This window comes from Candoia aspera, chromosome 3, assembly GCF_035149785.1.
Source record: "Candoia aspera isolate rCanAsp1 chromosome 3, rCanAsp1.hap2, whole genome shotgun sequence".
Lineage (NCBI taxonomy): Eukaryota > Metazoa > Chordata > Lepidosauria > Squamata > Boidae > Candoia > Candoia aspera.
The window spans coordinates 116,638,509-116,653,972 of record NC_086155.1 but is presented as its reverse complement, the minus strand read 5'-3'; the positions used below and the strand labels follow the sequence as shown (position 1 = coordinate 116,653,972).

The 15,464-nt window shown below is 36.6% G+C and overlaps 1 protein-coding gene across 1 annotated transcript in view; it reads right to left on the bottom strand.

The window, feature by feature from the left end:
• KIZ (kizuna centrosomal protein) overlaps positions 1 to 15,464 on the bottom strand; it is a 71,061-nt gene that overhangs the window by 32,620 nt on the left and 22,977 nt on the right. Inside the window, exons 6-8 of the mRNA XM_063298699.1 lie at positions 14,569 to 14,806; positions 10,470 to 10,604; positions 8,062 to 8,226 (exon numbers count right to left, since the gene is read on the bottom strand). Of these exons, the coding sequence (XP_063154769.1) occupies positions 8,062 to 8,226; positions 10,470 to 10,604; positions 14,569 to 14,806 (538 nt within the window). The remainder of the gene's footprint in view (positions 1 to 8,061; positions 8,227 to 10,469; positions 10,605 to 14,568; positions 14,807 to 15,464) is intronic.

The window sequence follows — 15,464 nt, the reverse complement described above, 5'->3', positions numbered from 1 at the left end:
TCACACTTAATGACCATGCATGATTTGCTTAACGACCACAACCAGAACTGCCAGAGCTGCTGTCATAAGTTGGTGTGGTCATGTGATTTTTTGCTATATGACTGTGTCACTTAGCAACAGAGTTCCTGGTCCCAGTTACAGTCGTACCTGTACTTTCAAGTAAATTATCAACTAGAGCTTGAGCAGATAATCAAGCAATTAAAGTGACTATTCTTCCTAAAAATTATTGTTCTCCTAAGCATTTTCAATTTTTCTTGCCTATTACTTCATTTCACACTAATAATTTTTTCTTAATTAATATATAATTAGAAATTACAAAAGAATCGATGATAAAACAAACTTTGTAAGGAAAAACAAGGCTTAAATACACCAAACCAGAAACATTACCTTGGGTTTTTCATATTATTCAGGACTCAATTTTTAAAAGTTAGAATTAGAATTTTTGAAAAATAGAAACAACTTCTGCCTCATGGTCTTCCCCTCCTCTCCCACTCCTAGATTAGTTTCAAGTACCTGAATAAATATGATCAGTTCAAGGAATACAAAGAAAGAGAACTTCAATAGGACTAGGTGTCAGCTCTCACAGGTAAACCAGACAGGAAATACAACCAGATGAGCTAATTTTACTTTATTATAAGGCTACATTAACAGAATCTTGCAAGTCTGAAAGTACAAATCTCCTGCCGTCTCTTTTTACAGCCTGATCAATTATGGCGGATCCTTCCTAAGTTTCTTTTTTGACCGTTAAGCAGCTGCGGACTCCTCCCTCTTTTATCTGGTCGTTCCCTTGGTAGCATGTCTTCCCCTTGTCCTTAAAGGTTATTCCCACATACCATTACACTAGGGTAGAATTCTATCACTCAGGTTTACTTTTCTCACACATAATATGGTTTCCTCAGAATAGATTATCCTGCTGCTTTATTAGATGTAGCATTCATGAAATACAAACTGAAGATGAATTTAAATATAATTAAACATAACTTGGACAAGGTCAAATGGAGAAAAGCTGCTGCTTTTCACAAATGTCCTTTGCTGAAATTGTCTCTTTCTTCTTGGTTTTTCTCTATCTGAACTCTGATCTCTGACTGTAGCTTGAAGCTTCCAGGGAGCAGTGTTTTAAAGATATCCTGCATTAGTTAGCATGCAGCTCATACGTTCAGTATTCAAAAATTAGAACTTGATGACAACCTCTCTTTCTTGAATATATTTCACAACAGAACAGGTCATAATTATAGACCAGTTTCAAATAAGACTTGTGGAATAATTTAAAACTTATGAGACCTTAGCAATTAAAAATATTAAAAATATTTGAAAAGTGCATATTCATATCATTTAAAATCCAAGAAACATCTTCAGTAGTATACAAATGTTATGCAAAACTTTTATATCAAACATAACAGGCTCTCAAAAAGTATTTATGCAATTTATCTGCCCCTTCTATCCAGACAGGCTCTAGGCATTGGATGTATGAGAAAATGACTTGGGATTTGAACTCAAGTGATTTAGTTTGGAATTCTATAATAGAAAAAAATTCTCATATCTCAGTCATCAAAAATTGACTAAAATAATCTGACTTCCAGTGAGAATATGGCCAACTGAGCAGCTTTGCTCGTGAGCTCAGTGGGCAGACCTGACAGCATGGATTTTTGAGGGGGGGTGGAACAGGCAGGCTTTTCCTGATGCCCTAGAGTGCTTTCACGGACAGAAAATGCTCAGAATCATCCCATTTGTACTTCGGAACATCGCCTTGTAGCCTGAAGATCGCAAACAGCATTGTGTCAATTTGTAAGAGGCGAAGGGAGTCAGGGACGCCATCATTTTCCAGACCACATTGCAGCCGTAATGGGACACTAGATCAAGCCTTTCCCATGTCTAAATCACCCAATTTATATATTTTTAAAGTTTTTCTACCCCAAGAGAGGCTTTCCACAGCAAGAAGAAAAGAATCTCTTGGTGTTTACCGTTATTTCTGGATTAATCTTAAAACTTTATTTTAGTTGTTGGCTTACTTCCCATTTAAATTTTAAGGAGGACTGAGAATAAATAATCATCTCCCTGTTACTATTTTTGTATTTAATTTGAAGGATTTAAAATTTTCCTACACATTGACTTTGCCGTTTTGAATCTTCAGTTTTTCTATCCACTTTCTTTGGGCACGCAGTTGCTGGTTAGAATACTTTCTCTTTTGTCAGTATCACTCAATTATCACTCAATAACTTTCCGAAGCCTTTCCTTAACCCACTAGTTCTGATCTGTGCTAGCCAAGTATCCAGGGGGCGCCATAATCTACTGCCTGAAAGATGGACGACCTTAAGGAAACCTTCTCAGAGTTTCATTCTGGGTTTCACTGTGATCTCAAAGAGACTTTCCATGATACCTTTCAAGTTATTCTGCAAGATACTCAGGATATTTTAGAAAATATCTGGTCTAAAATGTGTCAACTGCCTGTAGATGCTCTGGAAGGAGAGGAAGAATTCTATCAAGAGCAAGATTTTTTTTTTTTTGACAACGAGAATGGATTTTTTTGGAGAAATGCCAGGCGATGAATACACTTTGGGGATGAAGGAGTTACAGTCTGACTTGCAAGATACTGATGGGTTTTTTTTTCCCCTAAGGGATTGTTTTGGGTATGAAATGGTTTTGTTTTCTGGGAGGATTTCAACTGAGGAGTTTGACTTTTTAAGTGGGGCAGTTGGGCTGTTTGATGTCTTTATGAAAAACACCTTATGTGTAACATGAAGACAAGTAAATGGTCTGGTTTATTTTGATGTGGGATAAAAAAAATTAAGAATATATATTTGGTCTGGTATTAGGGCTTATATGACTTCATTTTTCTTTAATGATATGATTGGATTTTTTAAAGGTTTGATTTATAAGATGTATAAGACACCTACTGTATAAGGTAGAATAATCATAGGTTTTTAGGTTTAATAGGGTTGTACTGTAGTATTATTAATTATAAAAGTAGACAATTTATATGTTTTTATAATTTGATTTTTGTTATAGTGGACAGAAATATATAGAATAGTGATAGGAAAGAAATAATTAAATGTTCTTTTTTGGGTGGGGAGGGAAACTGATCTATAGATTTATATATTATTTCTGTTTTTTTTATAAGGGGAAGGAGCAATTGTATTAGTGATTTATATATGTGCTAATGGAAGGATTTATAGAAATAACGTGAGCTGCATTTGATATAGAGTAAGGATTTGAATATGGAAATTGCTGTATATTCCTGTTATTGAAAGTCATAAGTCACTTTATGTAATCTCTAAAATTCCTTTTTCTTGCGTTTCACATTTTCATTTTTTCTTCTTTTTGTAGTTTTTCGGTGGGGGGTTGTAGTTTTTACGTTTCTTTCAAACTTAATGAAATTCTTATAAAAATGGACTAAAATAATCTCTAGATTGATTGTATTATATTTATCAGTCTTTCTAGATTGTTCTGGAGGGATTATAATTGAATGATAGCAATAGCTTTTAATAATTCATTTTGAATGAACACTTCTGAGAAAATTGGAAAAATACACAAATATTGTAATTTATTTGAGTATGGCTTTATTGTTTATTTTTTCTCAATAATGAAGCCATGTCAGCAATCAATTCGTTTTTCATGCTAGCTATTGGATATAATATAGCAAACAATAGTAAATGAGAGTACATCTTTCTTTAAATGATATTTAAAAGGGTAAGAACAGCATTGGAAAAAAAAATTTACCCTTCAGTACAAACACTTAAAGTTACAGCTAGAATTTTCAAAGTGTTTTGCTGGCAAATTCTAAATAGTGCTTGGTACTTGGAGCAAGTAGCACCTAGCCAACCTTGGCTGACTCAAAAAAACCAAGCAGGATCCGATGTAATTTGGATGGGAGAACTCCACAAAATCCCATGACTGTAAGCTAGCCCAGTGTTTCTCCACCTTGTCAACTTTAAGATGTGTGGACTTCAACTCCCAGAATTCCCCAGCCAGCTAGGCTATGCAGTTGAAAAGCACTTCCAAGAAGGCAATGACAAGCTATTTCCACTATATCCATGAAATCACCAGTTGGTAAGCTCAACTCTCGGGAGACTTTCCTTACATAGTATAATACTGAAGATTTCTTTCTCTAGCCTTCCTTTTCACACAGAAGGCCAGCACACCTGGTCTTCATAGTGCCCTTTATTTACTTGGCAAATATCTTTATTTGACTCAGGTCAAGACCCACATGAGCTGTTTCTGCTCTACAGCATGGCAATATAAATGTTCTTTAGCTGTAAATCTGAAAAAATGTAACAATAAATGACCCGGGATATGTATTCTTGTTCCCACTAGGGCAGGAGGCAAGCTGCAATTTGATGCACCCTTTCTATCTGTAATTGAAAGTCCATTATTAAATCAAATATTACACTTGGACAATATTCTCTACAAGGGGCTGTCTTTGAAAATCATCTGGAAGCTGCAACTAGTCCAGAATGCAGCCATCCAGATAATAATGGGTAAAGCTCAGTTCACCCATTTTACACTCTACTGCAGGAGTTGTACTGGTTACCAATATGCTTCTGGGTGCAATTCAAAGTACAAGTTATTAACTTTAAAGCTCTTTATGGCTTAGGACCTGGGTATCTAAGAGGCAAACTATTTCACATGAAATCTGCCCATCCAATGAGATCCAGGAAGGAGGTCTTGTAAAGGGCCCTACTCTGACAGAGTATCAACATCAGGGATCCCTTCTTGGTGGCAACCCCCCTCCTCTTGAAGAGCATAATTCTAGAGATAAGGTTAGCCCCATCACTATTAATCTGCTGGAAAGCTGTTGCTCTGAATTCTAGGAGGTGATTTCCTACACACAAGGGAAATGCTTTTCATAAAGAAACTGTTAGTGGGTCACTGGGAAGGATGATACTAAATACTTCATGACCCACAGACTACATGAAATGACAATCCAGATAGGTTTGTATCAATCAATTTCTTCAAGGCATTCTTGTACAATAACTACAAAATAATAACAACTTTACAGGAGCCTCTTCCTTTGATAAAAGGGAAGCTTCCTTGCAACTGGCTGGTAGGGTTTTCCCACCTTCCACTGAAATAAGATCCTGACTTGTGTTTCAAAGTGAGGAGGCGATTTCCAGAAAATAGGGCCAGGGGCAGGATTGTTCCTTAATTTCTGCTAAGGCAGTAGTTGGTAAGTTGGCTTGGTGACCAGGAGGCAGCAGTTGACTAGTTCAACATTCTGCTAATTTAAAATGGAGAGGCAGTAGCAACAACGGTAAGAATAAGTATGAGACAGTGCTGGCAGCAAAGTTAAGGAATAAAGGGTATAGGTGGAAGTAGCAAGGGTGAGGAGGAGAAAATAAAATTGTTAATTGATGCCTGCCATTAGCAGCAAATCAGTGATTTGTCCTCCATTGTTCAAAGGCAAATTCATTTTCTTTCCAGAAAAAATGCATTCAGAACTGCTCCATTTTATTGTTGGAAGAATAAAAAGCAACCTTTAAAAAGGAGGATTTTTAAGACAAACTACAGAATTTGAAGCACTTACACAGAATGAGGACCATCTATTAGGTCATATATAAAATGCTATTAAAATATGACATGGAGACAGAACAAGTAAAAGACTGTATGTTAAAGTGGATGTAAAATTTTCAAGGAACAATTACATTACACAATGGGAGGACTTAGGGAGAAATTCAATAAAATTTACCCCAAGCTATAATTGAAGAGAAAACTGGTATAAAATGTTTTACAGATGGTATATAACTCTGTCCATAATTGCAAAAAGAGATAAATCATGTAATAATAAATGTTGGAAATATATGTTTCTTCTATATCACAACATTTTATCATATGTGGTGGTCGTGTAAAAAAATTCAAAAGGACTGGAAAGAAATATGAAGGTGAAAGGTCCCCTGTGCAAGTGCCTAGTCATGTCTGACCTTTGGGGGGGATGCCGCTTTCGCGACGTTTTCTTGGCAGATTATAGTGGGGTGGTTTGCCATTACAGCATAATTAAAAAAAAATCTTAAAATCAAAGCTTGAATTGAAACTTCAGTCTTTTCTACTAGGAATCCTTCCAGAACAAATAAAAAAAATATATCACAGTCTATTAAAATGCATGCTGACAGCCATGAGGACAAATTTTGCCAGTGCTGGAAAAGTGATTGGGAAATTAAACGTGGCAAATACACAGCAATGGCAAAATTAATACGATACATCCAGAAGAGAATTTTGACTAAATTTAAGCAAGAATTGCTTTCCTATATATTACATGTGTAATGATTGCCTATTCTAGAACACCATCAGATGAGCAGGATCACAAAGATATCTGATTAATTAAAGAATAGTATGCAGGATCACAAAGAAAGCTGAGAATGAAAAAAGTGCGCCAAATGCAAACTAAAAACCCTCGGTGCAAATGAGATCCCTCCCCCCATAGAATCTTCCCAAGCTCACAATCCCGGTGCTCCTAATGGCTTCTGATGGTCCGCGGGAAAAGTCCTTGAGCAGAACACATAACCCAAACACTTTCCATTGAAATGAACATAGATACAGAGCTTGGCACAAGGTTTCACAGCAGCTCCCTCCCAAACAGAAACACGCATCAGCGCCATGGCATGTGAAACATTACAATGTACAGTGCACATTGAAACAGTGAACATGACAACATGTCACACAACAAGGCAAACCTAGATACTTAAAGAGTATGGTTTTTAACTGGCAAATATTTGATGGAAAGATAGTACCCAGAAGCAATTTTAATGTTAATAAATAATGTAATGTAATCACCAGTCAGGTATAATGGGAAGGAATTTAGAATTTAATATTATTGTTACTAATTGTTTTTAGTATTTTTCTTTTTCTTTTCATAAAACCATGTACATTTATTTTAGATGATGGCAACTAATGATGATTTCAATACAAATATTAACTCTTAGAGTTTTGCAGTGCATTCTCAGGATGATATATAAAGAGTTTAGTTTTATATATTCAATTAATTAATCAATGAAATAATGAATATGAAATTTTATGACAACTGTAAATTCTATTTACTGTTATTTTTTTTCCATCCACTATAATTTTTGCAATTTCTTCTTCCTTCTTTTGTGTAGTCATTTATTTTATTGTTGAAATGTTTTAAAACACAAATATTAAAAAAAAACCTGATCCATTTTTGCTGGCAATGGGAGTGAAAGTTATTTTATGCAGAACAAGGGTGGGTGTGTTGTGTGTGGGAAAGGTTTTGGTTTGTTGATTTGTGTACATCAGGGTATGTGTATACATATGGATTTATCTGAAGGGAAATTGTGTGCTATGAGTTGTCAAGCTCCATGTATCTGGCAACCTCAAGAAACTAGAACCACATGGATTTCAGAAAGGCATATTTAATGCTAGTCTGGGTAAAACTATAATTTTGAAAACTGAAGCAGCAGTAAACCAATTAGGGCAGAGTCACTGAAATATTTCCATCCCCAGCTCCCACCTCTGGGCTGGGCTATCCCTTGCCACACACATTGAACTCCTCCTCCCCTGTCTGCTTCTCACAGTCTCTCACATGAGTCTGTTTGAGGGGAGACTATGTGTGCATTGATGTGTTTGAGGGAGTTTTTGTGTGTTAGGGGTGGTGGGTTGGTAGCAGATTGTGTACATGTGTTATGTGTGTGCACCTATGTCCATGCTGACAGTTGCACTCCCAAGAGCCTAAGCTAGCATTTAACACCAAAAGCTGCCTGCCCCTGGCCTCAGCTGTTGTTCTGCTTACTTACCTCAGGTTTCCTTTTTCCTATTCATCTCCTTCCTATCCTTTTAAAGCTACCATCCAATACATTCTTCCCTGGGAAGAAGTCTCATTGAGCTCAGTGTAACTTACATCAAAGTAAACATGTATAGGTTTTGTTATTCAGTTGTTAAGTTGTGCCCGTGGACCATAGCACAGTAGTGTCCTGTAAAAACATCTATATTCTGAATAGTTAAAGTATACACCAGATACATGCGACTGTTTTGAAATGCTTTGATTTCAGTATTGCTCATGCATAGGATGTGACCTATAAGAATGATGACTGTGTGGGCCTTAAGTGATCATACCTGCCTTGTTCTTCATTCAGTTTCTCCCTTTTGTCGTTAAGCATTTTATCTTGTAGAAGACATCCATTCATTGTGTCTTGCAATAATTTCTGAAGTTGATAAAGGACAAGTGCTTCACATGCCTCAAAGTTTTCTTGTGCCAAATTGCCAGCTTTATTACAGAGGCTATAAACAAAAACAGGTACTTAAAACAGGTAGTTAATTATATTCTATTTTTATCAATTAAATTTAAAATACTGTTAATATATTGATCAAAATTTATATACCGTATACCCCAACTTCTTCAACTATAGCAACCTGACAATCAAGAAAAGTTCTTTCTTTGATTCCACATCTGAGAACTGATGTTTTACCCAGCTGGAATCATACAGATGGCCATGATATGCAGTTGGGTAACATGAAGTTTCCTTTGGGGAAGAATGTGATAGACCATTTAGGAAGTCTTTTTTCACAGTCAGCAGTTCTGCTTCAAGATTTGAGCCCACCTGCTTCAAGGTAACACAAGCAAAGCTAGGATATGAGCCTGCAATGTCAACATTGCCAAGTGTGAAATTTATTTATTTATTACTCACATTTCTACACTGCCCATCTTGCAAGTGACTCTGGGTGGTTTACAATTCAATTAAAATAACAAGAGATTAAAATCATAAAAACAAGTAAATCATAAAAATATAAATATAAAATATAAAAAATATGTAAAATTTATATAAAATATAAATTCCTCAGGGCCACATTACAGTGCCAACCACCCCCATGATTGACTATCCTGCCTCCCACTCAATGTGGCAAAGCCAGGTTTTCACTCCCTTTTGGAAGGCCAGAAGAGTGGGGCCTGCCTCACCTCTAGGGGTAATGTGTTCCACAGGGCGGGGGAACAGCAGAGAAGGCCCTCTTCCTGGACCCTGCCAATTGACAGTCTTTCATTGACAGCGTCTGTAGCATGCCCTCTCTGCCTGAACGGGTGGGACGGGTCAATTCAATGGGGGTTAGGTGGTCCCTCAGGTAACCTGGCCCCATGCCATGTAGGGCTTTAAAGGTGATAACCAACACCTTGAATTGGACCCAGAAGCAAACTGGCACCCAATGCAGCTTGCGCAGCAAAGGTGTTATATGCACCATCCTTGGGGCTCCTAAAACTGCTCGTGCAGCTGCATTCTGAACCAGCTGTAGCTTCCGGATGCTCTTCAAGGGTAGCCCCACATAGACCACATTGCAAGAATCTATACGGGAGATGACTAGGGCATGAGTGACTGACCGGAGGGCTTCCTGATCCAGGAAGGGGTGTAACTGGCACACAACATGAAGTTGGGCAAAGACTCCCCTGGCCACGGCTGCCACCTGCTCTTCGAGCAGGAGTCATGAGTCCAGGAGAACCCCCAGGTTCTGCACCGGATCTGTCTGGAGCAGTGCAACCCCATCCAAAACCAAAGATAGTAAGTTCCTGGATGCCAAGGAACCCCCAACCCACAGCCAGGGTTCAGCTGAAGCCTGTTGTTCCCCATCCAGACTCAGCATCACTTAAGTCACCCGGGATGGAGATGTATAATTGGGTATCATCAGCATATTGATGATACCTCAGCCCATGGTGACAGATGATCTCACCCAGCAGTTTCATGTAGATGTTAAAAAGGAGTGGAGAGAGAAGTGAAGAGAGGAGGAGGAGGAGGAAGCAGCGGAGAGTGAAGTATATGCATAATTCTTTCAACTATTCCTATCAGGAATGAGAAAGAAAGAGTCCTGGACTGGGTGTGGCCAATGAGAACACTCTGAGTACGACTTGTAATCCACCAAAGTAAATCAGAATAATGAAAACCTGGCTGCATTGCCAATATAAAGTCTCTTCAATTCAACAGTTTTTAAAATATGTTAATGAAGAATATTACTTTAAAGCAACCAAATTGTTTCTGCAACATTGTAATAAAGAGATCTTAACCACAGACTACTCAAGTATGGATGACCATTCCAAAAGGAAGAATATTTATCTTAAGTGTCAGGAGAGGTTTCTGGGTGTTATAGTGAGTCCACAAATTTGGGAGGGAAGTGAGAGGTGCCACACTAAATCTGTGCCTTCCTATCTTCCTCCAGTTTAACAAAACAAAATAATATTGCACTTTCACAAAATAAATAAATAAATAAATAACAATATATGTGCTGAAGAACATCTGCTGAGAGTTCTAATCACTTGGGCCCCATTAAATATGAACCCCAAAGTATACCGTGCATGCCACGGGGTTAAAACATTTCGTTTATATTATTCTTCTGACCAGACCAATTTGAAATGAGAACAATGCAGAATTTTTGCGATGACCAGTCTGAGATAAATTCAGATTGAGTTATCAAAGCCACAACCTGAATAATTAGGCAGACAGTATTCTAATTTTTCACTTTAAATGAAAACAGTCACTAACCTTATAAGCTTCTCTAGCTCTGCTGTATTCACAGCTTTCCTCTGGTATAATGCTGGGCATTCAGGAGGTACTCTGGCTACCAGCTCTTCTATGAATGTTAAGACATGACAGAATCCTTCAAATGACAGACGTTCTCTGCAGAAATAAAAGAAAAAATACATTTGCATTTCATACAGTAGCAAGAACAAATGCTGTTTAACAACCTACTAAAACATTGATATTAAAATAGGGCAAAGAAATATAAATGGGGAAGGAGGAACTTTTGTGTATTTCTTTGTATATCCTTCTCTGAATTATACCAAAAAACACTGAGCTACATCACCTAAAATAAAAACTTTTTCTCGTCCCTTTTCTATGACATTTAGATAGGGATACAACAGCATGATAAATGTTGTATGAGGCAATATTATCATATTATGTATTTTTTTATCTTCACAAGCAGCAATCAACAAAGCAAAGATAAGAAATTTGCAATGTGAAATCATATATATTGAGAATCCCTAAACGTCAAAGGAAAAAGAAAAGAATGAGACATACAAATCTGTATCAGCCATAGCTCAAGTTTTCACATCAGGGTTGTATACCATAAATTTGCAGAATTCATGTAACTAGTAGTAAAACACTGTCCTGATTTGGTTTATAAAAGTTGACTCTTTTCTGCTAGACTATTTTAGCACAAATAATTTATCTGATCATGTTTACTTCTATGTACAATATAACATGATGAGCAAAGAGACTTAATACATTTTAGGTCCATGTTTGAACAATACTGCAGTGACACTGCAAACTTTGAAGCAGCTCAGCATTCAGCTATTTCTAATTTAAAAGGGCCAAAAATGCTATAACTATATGAATGGAAAAGGCTAATGGCTCCCTACAGGTGGAAAACATAACTGCGACTTATGGGGAACTGTAATAATGGGATACCTCTATAATGATGCAAATTAAGATTTAAGCATTTTAACAATGGGGTATTGCTAATCCTTTTATAGACGTGTAAATAGCTATTCAGATGTTTATTTCAGACTGCCAGCTTTGTTCCAGCAGAACTCTATAAAGCAAACACACAGCTGGCCTATAAACTATAGTACAAAAACAACATTCAGAGATCTTACCAAGCTTCTGAAATACCTACAGCTTTAATGCATAGTCTGCATGATTCACATAATGGTGTAAAATATTTAAGTAAGTTACTGAAAACAATTGCAGTGCATTTCCACAACAGTAATGGTGAACACTGGAAAATGAAGGAGGTGTGGGAGTGAGGTTTTTAGTTTTGAACCAACACACAGTGAACCAGTAAGAACACACAGGCAGTTCAACAGGGCTTTTCACTACACTGAAGTCTTACAAAATCTCTATTTCAGCTAGGTCATTCCCTATTGTGCTCCTCCCTCTGGGTGGTCTTTCCAGGGTGCCACTTGAAGGGAATACATTAATAAAAAGAAGGGGAAGGAAAGGACACATAAATAAAGAAAAGCGAAATGGATGACATGATGCAGCAGGCTATGGATCAGGGGTCAGCAAACAAGGGGTCTTTCTCTTTACAGGTTGCTTCCTGGAAACAGTCTGATTAATCTGACAGCTTGAATTATGTGTTACATTTTGTAATGCACAATCCATCTGTGCTAAGTCCTCTTGAATGCAGCTGAAGCAACACAAGCAAAAGGTCTCTGCCTTGTTCCTTCTTAAACCTGAGCTTGAAATACTCATTATTTCCCTAAGTGCTAAGTCGAAGAGTCTGGACTTGCTAAGGCTCTAAATGAAGCACAGGTTAGTGATGGGAACTGACAAACTGCAAGACAAGATGTTGCCTCAGTTTGACAATATTGACACATCGAAAATTTCAAAAGATCCTCTACTATCTAATAGATTTGTTCATTGACTTATTTCTCATGGTAGAAGTATCAATACAAATAGGCTAATGGCTACAAGATTGCATTATACTGATCAGTTCCTATAAGATGTCAATAAGACGCTATCTTGTTGCTAGTTCCACTCTTAAATTTTAAAATAAAGATGTGGTAATGGGACAGGATTCAGATGTATCAATACAGGCACCTATGAAAACCAATGATAGAATTTTAAAAATACATATTGTGAAAGCCCAATGAACAAGAAGAAATACAAGAGTCAGAGAGATTCAATTCACAGAGATTTAATTACAATACAGTACATGTTGCTTAGGGACTTAAATGGACTAGTTAAACCTTAAATAGTACTGGGTGAGGGATGGGGAGTACATATTTAAAATACATAAAAGTATAATAACTTACTAAAAGTGTTACTGCCACTTGCAACAGCACACCACTTCAATTAACACAGAAAAAATATTTATAATAAAGACTGCATATAATAAAGGCTATACATATATAAGTGGGACGCGGTGGCGCTGCGGGTTAAACCGCTGATCGGAAGGTCGGCGGTTCGAATCCGCCTGACGGGTGAGCTCCCGTTGCTAGTCCCAGCTCCTGCCAACCTAGCAGTTCGAAAACATGCAAATGTGAGTAGATTAATAGGTACCGCTTCGGCGGGCAGGTAATGGCGTTCCGTTTAGTCATGCCAGCCACATGACCACGGAAGTGTCTATGGACAAACGCCGGCTCTTCGGCTTTGAAACGGAGATGAGCACCGCCCCCTAGAGTCGGACACGACTGGACTTAATGTCAAGGGAAACCTTTACCTTTACCTTTACACATATATAAAGGTGTTATTTTTATTTCCAAACAGCATCTAGCAAAATGTAAAACTGAACTACATTTTAAAACATCATGAAAGTTAACCAATTCCTTAATTACATTCAACTTTAATTAATAAATGCATTTATTTATTCCATTTATATCCTTCTGCAATCCAGAGTGACTCTTGGCATGTCTGTCACCATGATCCAATTATAATAAAAGAGCTTTAACTAAGATTTAAGGAAGATGACATCCTTGACACTATTAATATTTTTAAAACATATCAAATCAGAAGTTGCTTATCAACACATTCTCTGCAAACACAATCTAAAAGGGTCAGAAAAGAAGAAAGGTATAACCAGCAAGTAATTAGTAAGTATAAAAATACACAATAGCCACAGACTACATTACATATGAGCCCTAAACATATCTAACTGCTCAGATTTAACCTAAGCTTATGTTAGGACATAACCATCTATTGTTTTAAGGTATCTGTTCTAGAAAAATTTGTAAAAGATCAAACGGCACTTAGAAGGAAGACAGAGAAACTTATTAAGCAGGAGAGCTGGGGTGCAGGTACTTAAAAGGTACCTAATAAAACAAACAAGAGAAGCATCTGACTATTGTCCACATAAAGATCAGAAACTTCATAGGTAGAAAAGCACCACCCCACCCCAAACTGGACGACTATCAGAGTGGTTGTGTTAAGCTGGAATTTAGGAAAGCAACACAATTATTCTTGGTATCTCTCTGCAAGTTTTAACTGCTTTCCATAAAGTGCAGAGGAAAAACAGACTAGTTCTTTATGATAGTACCATATCTGCTAATAGCGAAAATCTTAACATAAGAGGCTGCAGTTTGCTACAATGTATGACACATGGAATTAAAATGAGAAGGCATACTCCATTAGACTGATCAATAGAAAGAAAAAATCCATAGCAGTTGAAAGGAATGGATATTATAGGGAATATATCATTGGTTATAAGGAATAGATATCCATCCTGTGCAGGCATCTAGAGAGGACATGATAATGATGCTGGCTGTGGTATGAGAAAAGTGAGAAAACAGGAGTCAGAAGACAGATCTTCTCAGTGGTTGCCCCTACATTATGGAATATACTCCTCCCAGAAGTACACCTAGCCTATCATTGTTGGCATTCAAGAAAATACCAACATTTTCTTTAACATTTATTTATTTAAATAAGTATTTAACAACGAATGCCTAAATGTTGGATCATCTTGATGTTATTCTTGTATTGTTATTGTTAATTATGTTCAACATATTTTAATTTTTAATTGTGCAGTAGTGTATATTGCTAGATACCTCTTTTGTTATTATTGTACACTATCCAGAATTGTAAGATGAGTGGGTATAAGAATAAAAAAAAATACAAATGAACATTAATGGTTTAGCTTTACCTTAGCTCAGGGCCAGAAGGTGAGTGTCCAGTTGAAATAAATGCTTGAGAATATTCTTCCTTATTACATACTGTGTTGTCAAATTTGCAGTCTACACTGTTTAGATTCTGTTGTAGTTTCAAAGAATATGATTCTTCCTCCTCCTCACTCAATGAAACAGTAAGATCAGTGCTTCCATTTAAACTTTTATCTTCCTCCTGCAGTATATTTTTGTCCAACTGCAGGGTGCTCCCCAAAACTATAACAAAAATATAACAGTGTTATTCCCATGTTTTAAAAAAGATTAAATGTAAATATTTATTTATAAACAATTTGAATAATGTCCTGAAACCTATCTGGAATACTATCATAGGATACAAAAGCTTTTTTTTAAATAATGTGTTTCCAAAAAAAACAAAATAAAACAAAACCAACCTGGCCAAAGAAATGCATACTATATATTTTATAAAACCAGCCACTATGATAAATTTTAAGACAAACCACCTCACAATATGTTTACGGAGGAATATTTTAGAAAACTATAACACATTTTAAAATTCTATTTAGAAATTCCCACAATACTGGGGAAGAAAATCAAGAGAACAGTGACAGAAACAGAGTATTTTCTTGTAGCTTAATGAGATTAATTTCTACCCTCCATTTCAAATTATATCCATCCTGAATTATCCTAGAGAGAACAGAAAGATGAGACTGCATACTTTTAAAAGCACTTTGATTATGCTCTATTACACCTTTACAGCCCTTTAAAGTAATAAAGAAAACAAGAGAAACACCTCTGTGCCTGAGTTCTCAGAAAACAGTTCCCAAATAAAGCAAGTTAAGGACACAAATAAACCAAACTTAACGTAAACAGTAATAGTTCCTAACTGCATTCTTATTATCCTTTGCTATTAAAA